The 24,349-nt window shown below is 39.9% G+C and overlaps 1 protein-coding gene across 5 annotated transcripts in view; it reads left to right on the top strand.

Moving 5' to 3' along the window:
* Positions 1–22,294, top strand: part of atl2 (atlastin GTPase 2) — an 83,177-nt gene extending 60,883 nt beyond the window's left edge. For 4 of the 5 annotated variants that reach the window (XM_078556659.1, XM_078556656.1, XM_078556658.1 and 1 more), the window contains exons 6-13: positions 14–70; positions 786–878; positions 5,291–5,429; positions 10,814–10,941; positions 11,064–11,120; positions 12,822–12,893; positions 17,239–17,670; positions 21,099–22,294. In XM_078556659.1, the coding sequence (XP_078412785.1) occupies positions 14–70; positions 786–878; positions 5,291–5,429; positions 10,814–10,941; positions 11,064–11,120; positions 12,822–12,893; positions 17,239–17,670; positions 21,099–21,218 (1,098 nt within the window). In that variant the 3' untranslated portion in view covers positions 21,219–22,294. Of the gene's footprint in view, positions 1–13; positions 71–785; positions 879–5,290; positions 5,430–10,813; positions 10,942–11,063; positions 11,121–12,821; positions 12,894–17,238; positions 17,671–20,455 lie in introns of all 5 variants that reach the window. The other variant, XM_078556657.1, reaches the window with a different exon arrangement.
* Positions 22,295–24,349: the final 2,055 nt, after the last annotated feature.

Below are 24,349 nucleotides of genomic sequence, written 5' to 3'. Positions count from 1 at the left end.
TGCCCTTTTATAGCTCTTCACAGAATATGGCCGATTGGCAATGGAGGAAGTGTATCAAAAACCTTTCCAGGTTTAGTATATTTAATGACTTGTGTTGTGAATGTATCCAACATTAGTTAGGTGTGACCTTCCTTCACCATTCCATTCCTTCAGAATCACTAGGATTTTTACTTGGGCACCCAAGACTTTGCGTGATGAGAATTGAGTGTTTATTTCTAAGATAGCTGAATATGTATTTACAATACCTAGGTTTAACTTTGTCAATAGATCCCCCAAATATCAATCAGGAACTGCAAATAATGGCAAAGCAAATGCTTAAATTTAGTCACATGACCAGCAAAGCTGAATATTTTTGTTTAGTATATAGCTGAAATTTAATTTAAATCAATGTTAACAATATTCATGCCTGCAAAGATACCTGATTGGCCTCACTATTCAAAGCAGCTGGATACTGCATTTGTAAAAAATCTGTTTAGCAATGAATTATATTAAGAACAAAAGGTTTAAATATTTGCTTGCAATTATGGAACTTTCTGTTTTCTAAGCATCATAATGGGCTTAGTGTACAATACAGACTTGTCTACAACTTTCCTCGGTGTTGGCATTCTTGCCAGAGTCATAGGATCATGGATTCAAGTTTCACTGAGATTTGAGCATATAATTTCAGTTTAGCGCTGATGAAGTACTGCACTGTCAAAGGTGTTGAGTGAAATGTTTAAACCAAGGTCCTTTTTTGGTTGCTGAAAGTAAATCTAAATTAAGTTAATTATATTCTTTCTATGTAGACTCTTATGTTTTTGATAAGAGATTGGAGTTATCCCTATGAACATCCATATGGGTTGGAAGGAGGCAGGAGTTTCTTGGAAAAACGGTTGGAGGTAAAATTTTAAATGTTATCCTCTGTTTTATATAACTTCTAGATGCTTTATGTAAGTACATGTCATACATCAATACTCCAAGTTGTTTAGATTTGGCTTTTCTCAGCATTCCTAGAAGCTGAAGAGCAATCCTGCATTTTAATAGGATAAAGTTCTATGGCTAATACCTATAAGTGCCCCATACTGGCTAAATAAGACTTTTGTTATTGCCTTGGGAAGATGTAATGAAAGGGTTGAGCTCTGAGGATGGTAATAGTGTGTTTTAAATAGCTTGTGCAAGAATTAAAAAAGCTGGAAGTTCATCATTTGCATCATGCCTGTAGCAATTTATAATCATAAGACATATACCTATCCTATGATCTATTGCAATATTGAATTAGAAGCATTTGTTTTGGTTTGTGTCCCTGTCAAACAAACAGAATATTCTCATTTAAAACGACCTTATGGTAAGAGCATGTGGTGTCCCTACTGATTCCTGCTGTTGGATTTCTGATGTATAGTTTAATTTCTCTCCACCCCCTAGTATTCTTACCATGAACTGTACTTGGACTGAAGTGAAGAGTAGGTGAACTGGCTCTTCTGCTAATGTTGGTTTGACATGCCTGTTGAAGTGCAAAACAAGGTAGCTTGAGTACTCCTCCTGCATTTAAATTTTTCATTTTGAAGATGACACTTAAGTGTCTGCTCAGTGCTTTCTAACTTCATAGTACCTTGTTAGGAGAGTTTGGGAGAAAAGTTACTCCAAGAGAAAATAATACTTGCTTCAGTGGAATGTGCCACTGGAGTGTTGCTGTTCCTGTCAACTATCTTTTGCAATGAATAAAGTTGTCGAGGGTCAGCTACAGTTGCATTTAGTCACTTGGTTTTTTTTCTATTTATTTGCGGGAGGTGGGCATTGCTGGCTAGGCCAGCATTTATTCCCTGTCCCTAACTGTCCTTGGGAAAGAGATGGTGAGCTGCCACCTTGAACCTCTGCAGTCCTTGTGGTGTAGGTACACCTACAGTGTTATTAGGGAGGGAGTTCCAAGATTTTGACCCAATGACAGTGAAGGAATAGTGATATAGCTCCAAGTCAGGAAGGTGAGTGGCTAGGAGGGGAACTTACAGGTGATGGTGTTCCCATGTGTCTGTTGCCCTTGTCCTTCTAGATGGTAGCAGTTGTGGGTTTGGACGGTGCTGCCTAAGGAACCCTAGTGAGTTCCTGCAATGCATCTTGTAGATGGTGCACACTGCTGCCACTGTGCATTGGTGGTGGAGGGAGTAAATGTTTGTGGATGGGGTGCCAATCAAGCTGACTGTCCTGGCTGGCGTCAAGCTTCTTGAGTTTTGTTGGATGGTGGACAGGCTTTGGGGAGTCAGAAGGTGGGTTACTCATCTTGGTTCCCTCAGCACCTGCCGCAGATCTCGCCTAGCAGCTATGCCCTTTAGGACTCGGTCTGTGGTGGTGCTACCGAGTCACTCTTGGTGATGGACATTGGAGTCACCCCACCCAGAGTACATTCTGCACCCTTGCCAGCCTCGGTGTTTCCTCCAAGTGGTGTTCAACATGGAGAAGTACTGATTCATCAGCTGAGGAGTGTGCGATATATGACAATCAGCAGGAGGTTTCCTTGCCCATGTTTGACTTGATGCCATGAGACTTCTCGGGCTGGGAGCCCATGTTAAGGACTCCCAGGGCAACTCCCTCCCAACTGTATACCACTGTGTTGCCACCTCCCACCAGCAGGACAGACCCAGGGATGGCAATGGTGGTGCCTGGGACATTGTCTGTAAGGTATGATTTGGTGAGTATGACTGTCAGGCTGTGGCTTGACTTGTCTGTGAGACAGCTCTCCCAATTTTGGCATAAGTTCCCAGATGTTAGTAAGGAGGACTTTGCAGGACCGACAGGGCTGGGTTTGCCGTTGTCATTTCCAGTGTCTAGGTCAATGCCAGATGGTCCATCCGGTTTATTCCTTTTTATTGACTTTTTAGCAGTTGGATCCAACTGAATGGCTTGCTAGGCTATTTCAGAGGGCAACATTGCCGTGGAGTCACGTGTAGGCCAGACCAGGCAAGGACAGCAGATTTCCTTCCCTAAAGGACATTAGTGAACCAGATGGGTTTTTATGACAATTGACAATGGTTTCATGGTCATCATTAGACTTTTAATTCCAGATTTTTATTGATTCAAATTTCACCATCTGCCATGGTGGAATTGAAACCCGGACTCCCAGAGCATTACTCTGGGCTTCTGGATTACTGGTCCAGTGACAATACCACCAAGCCCCTGCCTTACAGGACTTGAGTATTGCTGAGAAAAGAGACATGTTGTTGAAGGCTTTTCATCTTGCACTCGTCAGGACAGATGCAGGAATGCCAAATTTCAAAGGGGAGCAGCAATTTATACTGCATGAGAAGTAGGTACTGATTGTTGACAAGCCTGCTCTGGTTGAGGCTGGAGGGAGCTATAGTCCCCAGTGCTTTTGTTTAATTCAAAAAAGGGACAATGCCTGGACATGTTTCTCCTGCCTGCAGAGGACAGGTCCCTGTGTATGAACGTATGTAGCTTCTAGCAAACATAAGTGAACCATGTTGTGACCCCGACTGATGAACTTAAATTGGTTGTTAGTGTAATTCTTCACACACTCACACTGTTTAAGCGCTGTCCATTCATGGAATGACATATGATGTTAGATGTTATGGCTCAGAACTTTTCTTCCCCTGGGGGATTGTACTCCAGAAGATGCACTGGGGGATCCAGCAAGGTCCCCATGCAAGGACTGCACAGGAATTGTCTGGGAAGCTTAAACTTCTGATGGGCAATTATCCTGAACTGGGAACCATCCAATTTAAATCAGAGACTTTGGATAGTTCCAACTCGGTAGAATATTTACCTAGGAAAGGTAAGAAGGATTAAAACCACCTCTGACTCCTGGGTAACTATAGTACTGACACTCACCCACCCCCCGACTGCCAACCCCCACTCTAAACCTTCGCCCTCTTACCTTATGCTTACCTACTCCCTGGTTTCTCAAAGTGGCTGGGACCTTTTAACTTTATCTGGTTTACGGGAGCTAGTGCTGTATAAAGGGGGTGTGGCTTCACTTCCCTGACGCTGCTGCCCTGCACAGATGAGTCCCAGGAGATGGTATGCTGCACATTTCTTGCCCCACCTTCTGACTCGGGCCTGCTGAGAAATGTGCAGCTCCCAGCTAACGTAAGTAAAAAGAAGTGGAGTGCAATCCAATTGCCACTCCTCAAAGTTCTGGCCCAGTGTTCTGAGTTTTGCAAGCATGAGTTGGTTGAGTACAGTCAGTACTCTGCCTATTGTGAGCAGCAGAAGGGACGTGCTATTTGATGCGATCCGCCAGTCATTGGAATGTACGGCCTATGTACCTGGCATCACACTGGCTCTGAAATTCCAGATTGAAAAACCAGATTGCTCATTTGTGTGGTAGGCAGAACGCCTTTTTGGCTTGGTGACAGCATCCTGTTAGTGGAAAATACCACTCATCTTGCTGAAGTAGGGTGCATCAAAGCCATCCTGTGGGATGATAGCAATCCCGATCAAATCATTGCTCGCTGTGTGTCATGCTACTAAAGAATGTCTGAAATGCTGCCACTTGCAGACCTGAAAAGCACCCTGACTATCTCAAATTACCCTGGAAGCATGAAGTATCTCATAAATTTGAGCAACAGATGAAGTTAGCCAGTTCACGCTGCTGCTATGCAGTCGCAATAAGAGTGTGTTGTTATTGGTACTCCATTTACAGGATGCTGCCGTCAAGCCAAAAAGACATTTTTTTGCCACACAAATGAGTAATGTGGTATATGAATTTCAGTGGTGGTGGTGCAATGTCAGGTATGTAGGCCATATGTTCCACAACTGGTGGATTGTATCAAACAGTTCATCCCTTCAGCAGTTTGCAATAGGCAGAGTACTGACCGTACTCAAACCAACTCATGCTTGCAAAACTCAGAACATAATGTCTAATGTATAAATATGATTGCATAGCATTTGTTGAGCAATCCAGAGTGTATTAAGAATTACACCAACCAATTTATGATTATCAGTTGGGCTCACAATGTGGCTCATTAGGCTTGCTAGAAGTTGCATATATTTACAGTGGAGACCTGTCCTCTGCAGGCAGAAGGAATATGCCCAGGCATTGTGCCTTTTTGAAATAAACAAAAACGTGGGGGACAGTAGCTCCCTGGTGCATTTTCTATGGCAATGCCTTGACCATTCAGAACCAACCTGCCAACCAATCAGTCCCCTTTTCTCATGCAGTATAAATTGTTTCTCCCGTTGAAATTCGGCATTCTTGTCTGTCCTGATGAGTGCAAGATGAAAAGATTTGACAGCATGTCTTTTTACAGCAATACACAGTTACATTTCTTCAGTTGACTATATTATTTTGTTCTTTTAGATAAAACAAAACCAGCATGAAGAGTTGCAGAATGTGAGGAGACATATTCATTCCTGTTTTGCCAAGATCACCTGCTTCCTAATGCCACATCCAGGTCTGAAAGTTGCCACAAATCCTAGTTTTGATGGAAGATTAAAAGGTACCCAAAGGTTCTCATTGGTACTAATGTATACTTAAGTTGCGTGCATATATTTGCTGGATGATAAATTCTCTCATTCCCATGACCTATTGGTGTGACCAGGTTTGGCTAGATATTTGGCATCTTCTGAATTCTATTTTGTGTTTGCATGAAGAAAACAGAAATTGGAAATTCTGTCTGCATGGATCAATATTTTCTGTCATTTTAAGGTTCCTTCTGACATTGCTGATATACTGTTCGAACTTGCGGTTCTGCCTGGAGTCCTTTTTTGGCTTGCTTACTCACTCTAATTTTTTTACGTTGAGCCTTGTTCAGTTGCCTTGTAAATGAATTGATGGTGAGAATATTAATCACTTAGCCATCACCACCATGTCCACATGCCTGTATAGGTGTCACTTTTAATAACAAAAGTTTTATTTTCCCACAGCATCTGTGGAGAGAAAGACAGAGTTAAAGTTTCAAGTCTGTATGACTCTTCAGAGCTCTGAAGAAGAGTCATACAGATTCACAGCGTTAACTCTGTCTTTCTCTCCACAGATGCTGTTAGACCTGAGTTTGTCCAGCATTTTCTGTTTTTGTTTCAGATTTCCAGCATCCGCAGTATTTTGCTTTTATTTTATTTTCCCACTTGTGTTGCTGGCAGCAGTTCTGTATGTTCTTGCAGAATGGTAAACATTGTATTTAAACTTCAAATAATCTTGATCTATAAAAGTTAAAATAACTTAAAGGGCACACTCAAACTATAGTTCAAGGCATTACACCTGAAAGTGATCAGTAATCTGAAGTCCATTATCATGAAAAGCATGAGAAGCTAAATTTCTAAGATTTCTGTATTCACCTTCCATAGAGATTAATGTAGTCTCCATCCGTATATTGGAATGTCCTGTCCAGGAGACGGGAAGAAAAATAGATATATATCTATGTCAGCCTGGCTACTTTATAAAATTATTTTTTCTGTTTTCCAAAATGGACAATTACTGGGCTGATAAAATGGGCACAGCTGACCACATGCTCGTAGTTCTGGAAGATTCTAAGCTGTCCCAATGGACAAAGGCTACCTCATCATCCTCCTGCTATGAACAGTCCAGCCAACCCAACACACAGGATTCGTAGACGATATGTCTGCACCAGCCAGCTCTGGACAAAGACAGAGCTGTTTGGACTTGTCATCTCCAATGCCGTGATAATGGTTGTACAGTTACCTGCTCAAAACACAATGGGTTGTGACAAAGGGCCTCGTTAGCTGAATAGCTTGACCCAAAATCACCCTGTCACATGACTGAGACTTGCATTGTTAAAATTCAAAAGCTGTATAATTAAAGGAATTCAATCTTCATTTGCGGTTTAACCTTCAAAGAGAACTGGACTCCAGGCTAGCAGCCTGCCTTTGACCTCTATCTTTCTCCAAGTCTGATTTCCAGAAAGAACCCTGTATTTTGCCTACAGAGGGAACTAATACCCAGGGTATAAGAATACTTTGCTGCATCTTCAATGGGCTCAACCTGCAACCGAATTCCTAGGACCAAGACCTGGAATTCTGCCCCAAAAAAGCCACCTGAAAGAACATTCCCTGGACATTGATTCTGGACTCTGAATTTGCATGAAACTATAATTCTTATCTTTATTATGATCTTTGTCCTGACTCCCTTCCTTGCCCTTATCCCTCTTTTATTGTATGAGTGCAAAAGAGGCAGACATTGCGAAACCACTTCCCTCGTTTTTGTGTGTGTGTAAAATAAACTACCCTTCTTATTTTATCTTATCCTGAGTTTGCTGTGAGGTTATTGATAGAGGATCGGATAACTCCAAACTGAAGGGTTGGGGGAAATATGCCACCATTTATCAAGGGGGGAAATCAAAAATCATAAACACCTTTCTATTTATGGACAGGTAGTGAGAGGAAAAATCAGGGCTGTTTAAATTAATCCCCCTTCTGTCTGTAATTAAGATCGACATTAAGTTAGCTAGGTAATAATAAGTGGGAGTTCTAGCCAAGTCCCTGTTGAGCTCTAACTACTAAGTGATCTGCCTCCTATCACCTAATCGATGTTTTTCTTGTCAGTTCTTCCTATGGTCACCCAATCCAAGGATATCCTTAGATGAGTATTCCCCAAGGAGAAATGACCACTTGGCTGATTCTGAAATTTTTTTCCTGTTTTCTAAAAACGACAGAAAATTCATGAATTAAGGCTTGCTTCTCAGAATTAACGGAAATAAATATCTAACCACTAAATCACCTTTCACAGTCTTGTTCTGTATGCTGTATTTGCATCTGATGCAATTCTTAACAGGAATCTGTAATTCTCTGGAAAGGAATAGATTTTGTTTTCTATTCAGTGGTTACATTTTCCACTCTAGCCAAACAATGTTGAGAGTTTTATAGTAATACTTTATGGGTTTGAAGCTATCATTTTATATTCAGAAATTGTAAATATCCAACAAACTTGCTTGATTTGGAGCAGTTAACTGAGAGGCTAAGAACTGATTTTCCCAGATGCATTTTGAAGATTAAAGGGCACAAGTTCCATCAAACTTTCTTGGTCATCTTGCTTTCTAAACAAAGCCATCGCAACTTTTACTTGATTGTGCCACTTGTGGGTTTTCAGTGTCAAACATACTGTATCTTACCTGTTGCACTCATTCTGGTGTCCCACATAACAGTAGTGGAGAATTATTGGCAGGGTTTTAAATATTGCTGCCCAGTCTTTCACCTCTAATATTTTAGATGTGCACATTTGCTTTAAAAAGTAAAAAGCAAATCTGAAAGATTAAAGATGAGTTGTCACAAGCCTGAGTTAATTCATTTCCATTTAAGAATTTGTGTAGCAGATGCTGTTGTTTAACTTCTTTTCGGATTTCTGTTAATCCTCAAAGAAGGTGCTCTAGTCCCCACTGAAATTCACACCTGCTTAATCAGTCAGCTAAATGCAGTTAATTCTCCTCTCATGTTCTTCAGAGCTGGAGAGCTAGGTTTTGTCAACTTTTTGGGGGAGGTTGGATGCATTGAATTCAGTATTTAGAAGACTTGAGAAGAAGGGGACAGAGCTGGGGAGTGCTGATTTGGGTGAGGTTGGGAACAGTACAGAATCGGACTATTCCTGGAGCCCAAAAACTGGTGACAGTTCTTGGGGAGGAAAATGGAGAGTGTCCTCCAGCTCCATTAGACAACCTTGATATATGGCTCTGTCACTGCTTTCCTTGACACAGAGTTTACAGAGGGACATAGACAGGTTAAGTGAGTGGACAAAAACGTGGCAGATGGAATATAATGTGAGGTTATGCACTTTGGCAGGAAGAATAGAGGAGCTGAATATTACTTAAATGGAGAAAGACTGAAGAAAGCTGCAGCACTGAGATTTGGGGGTTCTCGTACATGAATCACAAAAAGCTAGCAAACCAGTTCAGGTAATAGGGACGGCAAATGGACTGTTGGCCTTTATTTCAAAGGGAATGGAGTATAAAAATAGGGAAGTCTTGCTAAAACTATACAAGGCACTAGTTAGACCACACCTAGAACACCGAACAGTTTTGGTCCCCTTATCTAAGGAAAGATATACTGCATTGGAGGCAGTCCAGAGAAGGTTCACTAGGTTGATCCTGGGTAGGGAGGGATTTTCTTTTGATGAGAGATTGAGAAGGTTGGGCCTGTACTCATTGGAGTATAGAAGAATGAGAGGCGACCCTATTGAAACATATAAGATGCTTAGGGGACTTGGCAGGGTAGATGTTGAAAGGTTGTTTCCCCTGTGGGAGAGTCTAGGATCAGAGGGCATAATCTCAGAGTAAGGGGTTGCCCATTTAATACAGAGATGAGGAGGAATTTCTTCTGAGGGTAGTCAATCTGTGGAATTCTTTACCGTAGAGGCTGGGTCGTTAAGCATATTCAAGGCTGAGTTAGACAGATTTTTAATCAATAAGGGAATCAAGGGTTACGGGGAAAAGGCAAGAAAGTGGAGTTGAGGATTATCAGATCAGCCATGATCTCATTGAATGGCAGAGCAGACTCAATCGGCCAAATGGCCTACTTCTCCTACTATGTCTTATGGTCTTATGGTAAATGAACAGACAGCTTCAAACCCCCAACACCAACAGCAGCTCCTGGTGTAGGCCAGACTTGTGTTTCTGGTCTTGGATCTGCTTCCTTCTGCTTCTCCCTGTCTGGCCCTAGTTAAGTAGAGGTTAAAAACAAAATACTGCAGATACTGGAGATAAAAAATAAAAACAAGTGTTGGAAGAACTCAGCATGTCTGGCAGTATCTGTGGAGAGAGAAACAGAGTTAATGTTTAGAGTCCAATATGAATCTTCCTCGGAGCTGAAGAGGTAGAAATGTGATGGGTTTTATGCTGTTGAAAAGGAAGATGGTCAGGTGGAACAAAAGGGAAGGTCAGGGATGGGTTAGAGGCTGGGGAAGATTAAATACCAAAGATGTCATGGAACAAAAGGGAAAAGGAGTGGTAATGGTTGTAGTAAAGAAGCAAAACATAGGTTCAGAGTAGGTGTTAATTGCAGAATAAATGCCAGTCTGAAAACAAAAACAAGACACAGACTGGCGCTTTTAGTAAAAAAAATCAAAATGGAGTACAGAGTTTATTATTTGAAGCTGTTGAACTCAATGTTGAGCCCACAAGGCTGTAAAATTGCCTAATTGGAAGCTGAGGTGCTATTCCTGCAGCCTGCATTAGACCTCACTAGAATATTTTAAGTATAGGCTAGAAGCTCCCACCTCCAGAATTTCTGGCCTTGGCTTCAGGGTAGCCAGTATTTTTATATGGCCAAATAAATTTTTCTTCCACAGTTGTACCTACTTAGCTGCTATTTCTTTAGCAATAGTGAGGATAACTATTTTGAGAAAATTCAATTCCCCACTGCAGTTTTTGTGGTTACAGTCTGTAGTTAAATGCAGATTAAGATTGGAAAGAAAGAATATAATACACGAAATAGGAGCAGGAATAGATCATTAGTGAACTACTATAGAAGTGTAGTTACTATTGCAGTATCTGAAATGCAGCAGACAATTTGTGCGCATGTTATATGGTCAACCACAGTAGTTTCAGCAGTAAGTAAAACTTAAAATAACTGCCAGTATTCTAAACATGTATATTAAAATTATAGACTTATGATTGTGTTGCACCTGCATTTATATTTTAAGAGTGATGGTCCAATAGTTCTAACCCTTTTACTTAGGCCATGCTTTTTCATCAACTTTTGCATTGAATTTAGGGATGCGACTGCAATAATCTAGTTTGTCAATTTCTTGGGATCTATTTGAAAGTATGTTGCATCATAAAGCAAGGTACTCGAGTGAAAACTGCAAGTTGATATGCTTACTTTGGAAGTAGCCTTGTTATATGACTTGCAAACTATTAGTATTTTCTCCTAATAGATATTGATGGTGACTTCAAGAAGGAGCTCCACAATGTAGTGCCATTTCTACTGTCTCCTGAAAATTTAGTAGAGAAGGAAATAGGGGGGTCCAAAATGACTTGTCGAGATCTTGTTGAGTATTTCAAGGTAGGAAAAGTCAGTTAATTTTTTTTTTTTGTTTTTCATTCAGATTTTTTTGTAAAGATGTTTTATTTCAGAAGGCACTATTAGCATATTATTGATCCAGTAACTCTCTTTGTACCCTTCAGGCTTACATCAAAATTTACCAAGGAGAGGAACTACCTCATCCAAAATCTATGCTACAGGTACTTTTGGTACTTTTAATCTCTACCTTAAAAAGATGTAGCTTCCTGTTACTGGTAAAATCAGGGAAAGAGTTCAGACAAATTTTTCTGGAGGTGGGGTGGAGAGGAGAAACATTCCACATTGATGAACATTTACAACTTCAACTACGGAATATTAATCTTTTTGACATAAACGTTGCAGAATCCTTCTGTATTCAAATTAATATTGCAGTTGGTGAAGGAAATCAAACAAATTAAACTTTTTTCTCTTTCCTGTTCTCTTCTCTCGCAACACCCCCTGCCCCACCCCACCCCCACTCCCCCAAAATTTGATAGTCACTAGCTATTTAGTAATGGAAAACTCAGCTGGATTTTCAAGAATTGCTCATGGTTTTTATGTAGCTACAGTGTTGCACAGATGATGTGCAGGGGTATTTAATGATAATCAAAGGAGATTTCTCCTCTGCATGGAAGACATTTTATAAATGCTTGATGTCAATACGTAGATTGTTAAATCATTGAAACAGCTATATACCACAATTGAAAGATTTTCATTTTAAGCTTCTGTGCAACATGATGTAAATTAACATTAAACTGTTGACCTAAATCAAAACCCCTTCCAGTGACATTAACCTGATAGTATATTTGAAATCCGCTGCTGAGTTCTAGCTCACAGCTGATCAGATGTATGACTCTTGTGCTGAGTCAGTAAGTACATTAAGTGGAAATTTAAATTCCTGCATCAAATAAGATTTTGTTTGATATCTTCAAATCTCTTGAGCAAATTGGCAGGATATCCATTGGTAATGGGAAAATCTGCAATGAGAAGACCATAAGACTTGCTCCCATATACTTGCCTAATAGAAGGGAACGCACTTGCCCTTTATCAAAGATGTGCAGTTATAAGAGAGCATGAGAAATTGCATGCCATTCAATGGAGCTCTGGTACCTTAGCAGCTAACTGTGTTTTAAATGTCCAAATGTTGTGTGTTCTCGACTGTCCTGCTGTCAGATTATTCATATGTTAATTGCCCTTGATCAAAGTTTTTATTAAGTCTGTTAAGTTCTTAGTGTTTTGATTTTTCTTTCATTTGTGCTCTGGTCCTACTAGCTTACTTTGAAGTAACTTTAGGTTTGCCTTTTCATGTATATTGGGGTTGTATCATAGCCAGCTACCTTAGACTGTAGATATTTCCTCAGATTTTACACTTTGAGCAGTCTAGGTGTCTTTTCTTTCCAGTACCTGTACAGTGAAGGCTAGTCTATGCACCTTGTCCTTGCTATTATGTCTGGAGATGTGCTCTTTTCTTTTTTATTGTTTACCCCAGCATTCTATCAGCTGTAACACAATCAGTTATCACAATCAGGAAGTGGAGACTGCAGCATTGGGCCAATCACACCTGATCTCATCACAAATCCTATTTGATTGAATATTTGGTTAGCAGTCTCCTAAATCCTTGCCCAATTAACACACTGGTTTCCCCAGAACTGAGAACATTTGAAAGGGAAAAAAGTTTTTAACTGGAAACTACAATTGGTGAATATCTGATTTAGTGGTGATTTGCAATTTTTATGTATAACTGTCACTCTTGAGGTTGGTGATTTTCAGAAAGCATCTTTGAGCAAGGTTAATTTGTAGTGCTTTGTAGGTTTGTGAAAACTCTCATCTTGGGCATAAGGTTGCCAAGAGAAAGATTGTTTAAAACAGTCATTGTTTTACAGGCAACAGCTGAAGCCAACAATCTAGCTGCTGTGGCAGGAGCGAAAGATGTCTACAATAAAGCCATGGAGATGGTATGCAACTATTGCTGTCTGAAAAGTTGCTTTTATTCTTTAACATGTAGTGCAAATGTTCGGTTTTATGGTTTTCATTCTGCACCTTATGCTACAAGTCTGTCCTGTTTACACTGCCGTACCTTCCAATTTGATGACAACTACTTTTCAAATTGAAGGGAGGGGCATTTTTAATACTGTTACATATGTTATGCAAAATTAGAGTAAATTACAAGCCTGTTTCAAATGTTGCCCATAATCGTTGATAGATAGACAATCTATATAAGATCCATTTTTTGATCTGTAATTTAGTTAGTGGTTTTAATTCAATTAGTTCATTTTTTTATTATACTAGCAAATAATTACATCCAAGTAATTTTTTGACTCGGGAACTTGCAATGTAGCATGCATAGCTGCTACTTGCATCCAGTTAATAAATACAGCATCTCTAACATATGATAAAAATTGACTCATACTTGAGTATTTTTCTGCACTATAACTATTTTGTGTTACAAGTTGGTTTCTGCTCAGCAATGAGTTGCGATCTATTCCTAAACCTCAAGCTATTACCCTGAACTGGCAATTCCAGATCAGATGGATTCAAATGCTAGATTTTCTTTATTTCACATGGTCAAGATACTTTTCAGCTCCACACTAAATGAACAGCTAGAAAGCACTAAAAAAATATCCTGCAAGAGACGGAGGTGATCCTTTTTGGTGATCCATTATGCGTGTAAAACTATAAAATATACTGAGTTCCAATATAAACAGCCTTAAGGTATTGGAGGGTTCCCTGCTTGTGATTGTCCAACTTTCGAGCTCTGCACAGAGAAGTTTTTTAATATTATATAATCATGGAATCATACAGCAATGAGTAGGAGGCTATTTGCTCCTTCATGCTTGTGCCGGCTCTTTGAAATAGCTATTCAATTAGCCTCATGCTCCTGCTCTTTCCTCATAGCTCTGCAATTTTTTAAACTCTAAGTATTAATAGTTAATTTTGAATCCCTTTCCACCGTCCTTTCAGGTAGTGTATTTCACAACATCATAGCTTGCTGTGTCATCTTAAAAACATTTCCCTCATGTCACTTTTCATTCTTTTGCCAACACCTTAAATCTTGTTTCCTCTGATAACTGACCAGCCTGCCATTGGAAACATTTTTTCCTTATTTACTATATTAAATTCCTCATAATTTTGAACATTTTTTTTACTAAATCTCCCCTATACCTTGCCTAATATGACGTAAACATCTTCAGTTTCTTCATGTCACAAGAGTTGCATCTCTGGTACCATTCTAGTAGATTTCCTGTGTACCCTTTCTAAGGCCTTGATGTCTTTCCTAAAATGTGGTGCCCAGAATTGGACAGACCAGTAATATGCCAGCCACCAGCCGAGATCTAAGTAGTGTTTACACCATAACTTTATTGCTTTTGTACTCTGCCTTTATTTATAAAACTAAGAATCCTCTATGCCTTTTTAACAGCTTTCTCAACTTGCCCTGCCACCTTCAAAGACTTTTATGTTCCTATGTGTTTGTCCATGCACCCTCTTTAAAATTGTGCATTTAGTTTATATTGTCTCTCCTGATTATTGCTACCAAAATGGTTTGCCACATTTATCTGCATTTAAGCTTCATCTGCTCTCTTCCAACTTCACCAGTCTCTCTCTTATCCTGAAGTCTGTTATTGCCCTCCTCGCTATTCACAACATTTGAGTTCCATGCCATCTGCAAACTTTGAAATTATGCCCTGTATACCCAAGTCCAGATTTTTTAAATTCATTCATGGTACGTGATATAAATATATATATCAGAGAGAGGGTCTAACACGCTGCACATTTCCCACTAGCCTGAAAAACAACTGTTCATCACAACTCTCTGCTTCCTGTCCCTTAGGCAATTTCATATCCATACAGCCATTTCCTCCAGGTAGCCAAACAATATTTACCTTTAGCAAATCTGATTTTCATTTATTAGCCCACATTATTCCAAGTGCCAATTAACTTCATCTCAGGTTTATGCCTTGAAAGTTTTCTCATTACCAGGCAGGTTGATCTGTATTTTCCAGGTTTACCATTTTGAACAGGTGTGATTTTGGAATCCTCCAGTCCTCTGGCAGTATTCCTATATGTAAGGAGGTTTGAAGAATGTGGCCAGAGCTTCTAATTTCTACCCTAACTTCCCTCTGTAATCTAGGATGCATCCCATCTGGACCCAATGGCATTTCTACTTTGGGTACTGCCAACTTTTTAAGTACTACTTTATCTATTTTTATCCTAAATAATTTTTCTACTATGTCCTCTTATTGCAACATTGGCAGCAACCCCTTTAGTGTAGACAGATGCAGTGCGCTCATTTAGCCCCTCAGCCATGTCCTCTACCTTCACACAAAGATCTCCTTTTTGGTCCCTAATTAACCCTACCCTTCCTTTCACTACCATTTTACTATTTATATGTTTATAAAAGACTTTTGAACTCCTTTTTATTCGTTTCTATCTACTTTGGATTGGAAAATTGTACCCACCCCACCATTTTTTAAAAAACAAGATGAGTGGGGAAACCAGGAAATTGTAGACCAGATAACTTAACATCTATTGTCAGGAAATTGAGTCAATAATTAAGGGTAATGAACATTTTGAATTTTCTTCTCCGCCGATGCTGCCAGACCTGCTGAGTTTTTCCAGGTAATTCTGTTTTTGTTTTGGATTTCCAGCATCCGCAGTAGTTTTTTGTTTTTATTTTGAATTTTCTACTGATCAGAGAACCAGCATGCATTTGTAAAGGGCAGATCATGCCTGACAAATCTGACTTTTTTTAAAGAATTGACTTAACTAGTGGACGGAGGAATATCTGTAGATGTTACTTTTTCAAATGCCTTCTGGAAATCCATGTAAAATTCTTCATAAGAGCTGCTAGCTAAAGTTGAAGTTCAAGGAATTGTGGCTAATTATTGACCTGGTTAGGAAATTGGCTGAGTAGCAGATGACAAGAGTAGGGATATAGTCAGGTACTCAAATTTGCACAATGTGACTAGTGTCCCACAGGGATCTCTGTTGGGTTAAGAACTGCTTACTATATTTATTAATGAATTGAATGACTGGATAGGAAGGCACATATCCAAGTTTGCTGAAGCCATAAAAATAGGTGGCAATGTAAGCAGTGTTAATAGAAGTGTAAAGTCACAAAGTGAACTGGGCAAACTATGGCAAATTGATTTCAATGTAGGCAAATGTGAGGTCATCCATTTTGGACAGAAAACACAGGTACTTTCAAAATGACGAGAAACTAGAAACAATGGATGCCTTTCAGGAGTGAAGTTAGAAAACACTTTTACGTGCAAAGGATGGTCGTAGATGTTTGGAGCTCTCTTCCTCAAATGGCAGTTGATACTTTCAGTTAATTCTAAATCTGAGATTGATGGTATCTTGGTTAACAAAGATATAAAGAGATATGTGGTAGATGCAGGTTTTAGGGTTGGGTCACAAATCTGCCATGACCTCGAAGGGCTAAATGGCCTACTCTTGTTCCTAGGTCCCTATATGCCCTGCCCCTCTTATTTCCTTTACTGAAAACCTTGGGTAGCAAGAATAATCCCTGGCACTTTGTGATGCCAAAAGATGAGTATGAATGTGGATCACTGTCATGCAAAACCATCCAATTTTAAGTCTGCTGGTGCCCCCAAACACTTCAGACTTAAATTTTCTTAACTAATGAACACTGAAGATTAAATATATTTTAACTAAAGAAACTTAGAGAACAGGAAGATGATGTGATAATTGAAGTGGGTGGGATAGAGTGACTAAAGGGATATTAACAGAATCTGAAGCCTTTTTCAATGAAACTTTTTATAAGCTAAAAATAAAAACAAATTTAAAAGCAATTTTGAAAAACCGTTTCAAACTTGTGGAATGAAATGGTACCAAGTGGGTTGGGGGTTGGTGGTGATCAGTGGGGGCATGGAAGAATAACTTCCTGACTGCCCATGAGTAGGGATTTAAATGTTTTCCAGTGAAACAAGAGATCAAAATGGATCAGAGCATGCCCAGGATAAGGACCTGAACAATGGGAGAAAATAAATGGTCTTTTGATGCACGTGCTGCACTTACCACTCAGCACACAGCAACAGGTTGTTTTAGCTGGTTATTTGGTATGTTTCCCACCCCAAAAAAATACTGTACCCACTTGAGGACAGTAAACATTTTTTATATTTTAAAAAAAAATCAGCAGAACTAGTATCAAAGTGCACAACTTCAGTCAAGACCGTTCAGGTAGGCTTGCATTTGTCTTTTAACTGTAGACTAAATGCATAATACAGTGATTGGAAATAGCATTATATTCAAGAATTGTAAATGTATTTGTTCTTGCAGTTCTGTGGGGGGGATAAGCCTTACATTGCGCCAGCAGACCTGGAGCAACAACACTTGACCTTGAAAGCAGCTTCTATCAAGCAGTTTCGATCCATCAAGAAAATGGGTGGGGAAGAGTTTTGTCAGCGCTACCAAGAGCAACTCGAGCAAGAAATGGATGAGAACTACACAAACTTTATAAAGCACAATGACAGCAAAAATATCTTTTATGCTGCCCGCACACCTGCCACGCTTTTTGCTGTGATGTTTACCATGTACATAATCTCAGGAGTGACTGGATTCATTGGTTTGAACTCGATAGCTTCTTTATGCAATCTTGTGATGGGAATGGCTTTAATATCCCTCTGCACCTGGGCTTACACTAAGTATTCTGGTGAATTCAGAGAATTCGGAACAATCATTGATCAAGTGGCTGAAACTATATGGGAGCAGGTTAGTACATTCCTCCACACTACCCATCCTTTTATTGCCACTAAGGTTGTGTTCAATTTAATTTTTGCTGACGGTTATAGTCTTAGCTGGTGAGCAATTTACACTTCTTTTCTAAAGAGATCACTTTGAATTATTTGGGTACAGATTCGTAAGTACATGACCTTCAGTGTGCTGCTGAATAAGAAGTTTGCTTTAATTCTTTAACCACTATTTAACATCTGTCAGCAATCTCCTTCTAATCATGCTTCTGCTTCTGTTCCTATATACCTGTCTGGCAAAACTAAATGACCATTTTAAAAAAATTCCTGAATTACGTTTGACCAGATTTAATAGATAAACTTTGATAAATGCTACCCTTCACTGATTTTAATCACTGCCCATCTTCCACTGCCGCATCATTTAATGAAACAATAATTGCAAATTAGAGGGTCCAAATTGTTCATTACTTAGTTCCTGAAAGTTTCCTACCCAAACACCTTTGATAACACAGACCCATAGGGTTGGTATGTCGCTTTGTTCCTGCTTCATGTCCACTGGATTACTGATATAAATCAATATGCTGTGAAGAAAAGACTTTCATTTATATAGGGCACATTTCATCACCTCAGGACATCCCAAAGTGTTTTATATAGCCAATTAAGTGCTTCTAATGTAGGAAACATTGCAACCATTTTGCACACTGCAAGGCCCTGTAAACAGGACCAGAAACTTTTTTTTAAGTAATGTTGGTTAATGGGTAATTAACGGCCAGAACACTAGGATAATTCACCTGCTCCTCTTTGAAATGGCATTATGGATTTTTTTATGCCCACTTGAGAGGGCAGACAGAGCCTTCATTTAATATTTGATGTGGACTTCACTTTGGACAGTCAACATTCCCTCAGTACTACACTGGAGTATCAGCCCAGGTTATGGGTTCAAGTCTCTGAGGTGGGACTTAAACCCACAAACATCTGACTTGGATGAGAATGCAACTAGCAGAACCAAGGCTACCATATTCCTCCTCGTCTGTACTGCCTGCAGCTAGAGAATGATCAGGGTAAATCAAATTAGAAGACAAATAGCTTGGGGGGGTGGGAATCTAGAATTCAGGGGCTTATTTGTTCTGTACAGCCTTTTGGTCACTATTTGGAACCACACAAGCTTAACTGAAATTACTGTAACTGAACTGGTCTTTGACTATTGAAGTAGTCCAAAGCTTTAGTTGCGCGCGCATTCTAAGAGTAAAATAGAATATTTAATGCACATTCGCGTTGATTAAAACAACCTTGCTTCATGCTGTTATTGTGATGAGCATGATTAAGATACTTTTATTCTTGATGTAGCTTATCTTTCTCGAGCAAATGCTTTGCAAATTTACTTTTGTTTTTATTCTGCTTGTTATGAGCCTCTAAAACGAAATATCGATGCTTTGAATAATCAAACCAATGCAAGATTAACTGCACATGATTCAGACTCAGCAGCATAGATGAGCAAGTGACTGAAGGATACGAGACTGCATAACAAAATTAAAGTTAAAAACAAAGTGCTGGAAAAACTCAGCCAGTCTGGCAGCATCTGTGGAGAGAGAAACCAAGTTAATGTTTCATGTCCAATATGACGACTCTTCATAACATATATTGGACTCGAAACGTTAACACTTTTTTCTCCACGGATGCTGCCAGACCAGCTGAGCTTTGTCAGCACTTTGTTTTTATTTCCGATTTTATCTCCAGCATCCACACTATTTTGCTTTATAAAATTTAAGGAGGTGCTGATAGAGGGAGACAAATGCCAGATTTAAAAAGGGGTGGGGATTGAGTGTTCGGCTACATTGGGAGTCTTGACATCTTGTGCAATGGATTAGATGTCCCAGTCTCTGCCATGAACTGCAAGTGGCTATCAAGTATTTCTCCACAGGGAGAATGTTGCTCTGGGTTCTCCTATTAGGTGACTTGTGGGTAAAGCAACCCAGGATCAAGGAAGGTGTAGACAACAACACTGAACTGAATTTGGGGCTAGTCAAGTAAAGATCAGGAGGTCCTGGTTCAATTTTTACTGTCCACTAAATTAGTTCAAACTGACCCGATTACTGAGATCAATCAAGACTGATCAAGGAGTAGAAAAATCAGTTCTGCAAGCAGGTGTTTTATTTTTAAAACCAATCTTTACCTGGCCTTTCCAAATGACTTATTGACTGCCTCAGTATTGTATGCTTCATGATGATTTGAAATCTAATAAATGATTACTGCAGCTGAAATAACTATCCTCAAGTAGCTTTTAATAACAAGGCACACGGAAAATGAGATAAGGATTCATAAGTAGTTAGATGATTCTGACAGTTGAGGGACAAGCACCAGTTGGGTGAAGGAATAGTAGTGGGTCCATATCTAGAACAACTTAGGAAGGGACTTTGGGAATTGGTGAAAGCTGTGCCTCCATTTATCCAAGCCCCATATGAGCCATTTAATAATATTGATCCTTGTTCTTGGGTAAAGCTTGAAATATCTGCTCTTGCTGCATTATATGTTCTGATGGCAGTTATTTTGTGCTGCTTTAAAGTAATCTTTGATTCCTAGTCCTTCCCTGTATGTACTGATTACTGATTACTGCATGCTTTGACTGCTTATTTTCTTTCTGTCCCTTCATGCAATCCAGAGGAGTCCAAAGAAGGTGAAAACCTTGTTTTCTGACTTATTACCACAAACAGACACTTTGTTTTAACACATTGCGGTCTACCCAGTTGATAACTGAATTGGCAAATCAGATGTTTTGGTGATCACTAATTAACAACTCCTTGTTTTAGGTATTATGCAAGCTGTTCACTTCAGCTCGAAATAGAGTGGTACATCGTTCTATTACATCAACACTGGGACTTTCGTCAAACAACAACAACAAGAAGAAAAACTAGCTGTTGCGCTTTAACCATCTGTTCTTTTTTGGGGGGGTGAAAGTGTGGACATTTGCAAACTGGTCAGGGCCGTGCTGTGTAACCGGCTGTAAAATGTACACAGCTAATTCAATAATGTAGGGTGCAGAACTGCTCATTTCTTTCTAACTGACTGTTAAGAGGGCAGGCAGACCCGCTTGAGGAAGAATTGTGGTAAATGCATCTTGATTCAGACTATTAATTTTGTGATTTTATTTTTTATATATAAATCATGTATTACCCATTGTATTACATACCAGAATAGCGCAGACTGCCATGGTCCAGCATGTTTTCCACTTAACATTCTTTTTCGCTTTAATGCACAGGGCTGAACATACTTTTCCATTCCATCTTTCCTCATCATTCCTTTCCATTTAACATTCTTGTAACTATTCTGCAACTATTTAATGGGAAAATATTTAATGGACATGGTATTACTGTTCTCTTTTTGTTACTAGCATGTTGTTGGTTACCCCATTTTAAGTCTCCCTTTCTTTCTTTTAACATTCCCATATTGCAGGTGTTGAAGCCACTGAGTGACAATTTGATGGAGGACAACATAAGACAAACTGTAGCAAACTCCATCAAAGCAGGTTTGACTGAGCAGGGCTCCCAACATACCAAATTAAAGACAAACTGACAATCCCTTGTCTGGTTCTATTGCTGTCAAGTGCTTGCTGTAGGTTACGGACTTTGAATCAGTTTAAAATTAGTCTACGTAGATTTTGAAGTGAAAGGCCCGACTTCACTGGACACTGCCAAAAAGGTCTGAAGAAAGAAGAAGGAAATGTTCCTGGAGATGATTTTTCAGTGGGTAGGTAGTTACATTAAGAAACAAGATGGTTCAGGGGTGTGTAACATTTGTAATTTGAATGTTGACACAAGAACACTAGTCAAATTTCCTTTTCAGGTCTCCTTTTATGTCAGTGGATTTGTGTGTGAGAGGCTGGTTTGCACTGTAGTATACTGTACAGATAAATCAATGGGATCATTGAGGTAGCCATGCATAGTTGAGCTTGAAATGAGCCAGTTTATTTTTTATGTTAACGCTTTGCTTGTACCAGTATTACACATTGCATGAATCCAAACTACACAGTCCACTGGATTAATTTAAGAGAGCAGAATTACTGTTAGCTGGGGGTAATTGAAGCTTGCCTTGCCTTTTTCCTGAAAGCAGCTCTAGAACAGTGTGAATCAGTGACAGTCGAACTGCTGGGAGGTTTTACCATTTCACCACTGCCACTTGAGTCCATCCAATATGCCTTTTTCTTTTTTTTTTGAGGGGGAGAGAGGGGGAAACCATCCAAAAAGAACTGTTGCCCGTAGCTATCAGTTAGCATTGTCTGTACAGTGCATTTATTTTTTTTAAATTTTATTTTCTATCAAATCATAGAGGTGGGGCATGTATATTAAATATAAATATATAAATACCAAATTTTGTATCAAAGTTTTTGTAGTTAATGGCAAAATCTGGTACAGTGGTAGGCTCCGTGCAGTTTATGTAAAGGAATGTTATTTGTGATTGATGTAAACATAAGTGCACCAAATTTGAGGTTTTGATATATTTGTGATATTACCTGCCTTGAGCACTGCAATCCCACCCCTTATGGCAAAGCAATGGGAATGTTAGTTGTGGAATTTGGTTGTCTTCTGTTGCATTTTAAAGTTATTTCCTGTAATTTATTTTTCAATACACAATTAAAGTACTCTATGAAATTCCCTGCTTCTGACTACATTTTTCAGTGATATGAATGAATCCGACAAGGTGTTGTAAAAGAAATTAAATGTCAAGAGAAAAGTGTTTAAACCTTACATATTTTTAAAATCAGCCATCTCTCCAATTAAGCTTGACTATATAACATGTATCTCTTATGTTGTTGGCTGCATTTAAATGTAAAAATGTGTGTGATTGGTGGTGGGGGCGAGAGGAGCCAGGAGTACAAAAAGAGCATGAGGAGAGCTGGGAGAGGGAGGTTAAAACAGCGAGACTCGAGGAGTAAAGGTAAAATAAAAGCGAGCGTCCACATTCTTTTTTAGTTAAGATGTGTCCAGGGAACTCAGTCCCGTGATTTGCACATCCTGTGCTATGTGGGAAATCCTAAATGCTCCTGGAGGCCTGGATGACCATGTATGCAGGAAGTGCCTCTGACTAGAGCAACTCGAGCTCCAGGTTTTAGAGCTTGAGCAGCAGCTGGGGGCACTACGATGCATTCACGAGGCTGAGAGGTTCATGGATAGCAGTTTCCAGGATGTGGTCACCCCACAGCTTAAGGAAGTGCAAGCGGAGAGGGAATCGGTGACTGCCAGACAGAAGAAGGAGACCAGTCAGGTAGCGTGGAAATCCCCTGAGTGCATCTCACTCGCAAACAGTTTTTCAGCCTTGGAAAGCGGCAAGAGTGATGGTTCCTCTGTGGAGGCCAACCAGAGCCAAGGCCACGGCACTGTGGGTGGTCCAGCTGCTCGGGGTGGCGGGGGGGGAAGAAGTGTGGAAGGGCAACAGTGGCAGGGGATTTGTTAGTGAGGGGAGTAGACAGGTGCTTCTGGGGCCATAGATGTGACTCCATATGTTGTCTCCCAAGTGCCAGGGTCAAGGATGTCATTGGAACGGCTGCAGGGCATTCTAAAGGGGCAGGGTGAACAGCCAGAGGTCGTGGTCCATGTTAGGGCCAATGACGTAGGAAGAAAGAGAAATGAGGTCCTGCAAGCAGACTTTAGGGAGTTAGGCAGGAAATTGAAAAGCAGAACTTCCGAGGGTATTAATCTCTGGATTACTCCTGGTGCCACGCAGTAGTGAGTATAGGAACAGAAGGATAGAGCAGATGAATGCGTGGCTGGAGAGATGGTGCAGAAGGGAGGGCTTTAGATTCCTGGGGCAATGGGACCGTTTCTGGGGGAGGTGCAACCTGTACAAGTTTAACAGGTTACATCTGAACAGGAACGGAACCAACATCCTTGCGGGCAGGTTTGCTAATGCTGTTGGGGCGGATTTAAACTAAATTGGCATGGGGGTGGGATCCTGAAAAGTAGTTTAGAGGGTAGGGAAGCTGAGATGGAATTAGAAGTTTAAATGCTAGTAAGTGAGCTGGAAGGTAAATGAAACATAGGCTAGATAAGAAAGAAGTGAGTTTAGCAAGGCTAAATGGAGTATATTTTAGTGCAAGGAGCCTGAGGAATAAGACAGACGAGCTGAGGGCACAGATAGGCATGTGGGAATATGATATCATAGCTAGACCGAGACTTGGCTAAAAGAAAGGCAGGATTGGCAGCTCAACATTCCTGGTTATAGGGTATTCAGACGAGATGGGGAATAGAAGGGGGGGTGGTTGTAATATTGATCAAGGAATCAATTATTAGCAGTGAGGAGGGATGATATTTTGGAAGGATCATCAAATGAGGCCATATGGGTAGAAGTAAAAAGCACAAGGGGCAAACACGATGTTGGGTGTGTACTTTAGGCCCCCAAACAGCCAGGGAGAGATAGAGGATCAAATATGTAATCAAATTTCAGAGAAGTGTAAAAATAATAGGGCAGTAAAAGGGGATTTTAACTACCCAAATATTAACTAGAACAGTTTTAGTGTGCAAGGTAGGGAGGGAGCAAAATTCCTAAGTTGCATCCAGGAGAACTTTTTTAGCTAGTATTTGAAAGCCCAACTAGGGAGGGGGTAGTTCTGGACCTAATATTCGGAAATGAGTCCGGGCAGGTGGAAGGTGTATCAGTAGGAGGGCATTTTGGAGATAGTGACCATAATTCAGCTAGATTTAGGATAG

This window comes from Cetorhinus maximus, chromosome 14, assembly GCF_964194155.1.
Source record: "Cetorhinus maximus chromosome 14, sCetMax3.hap1.1, whole genome shotgun sequence".
In the NCBI taxonomy this organism is placed as follows: domain Eukaryota; kingdom Metazoa; phylum Chordata; class Chondrichthyes; order Lamniformes; family Cetorhinidae; genus Cetorhinus; species Cetorhinus maximus.
This window is presented reverse-complemented; position numbering and strand designations above follow the sequence as displayed.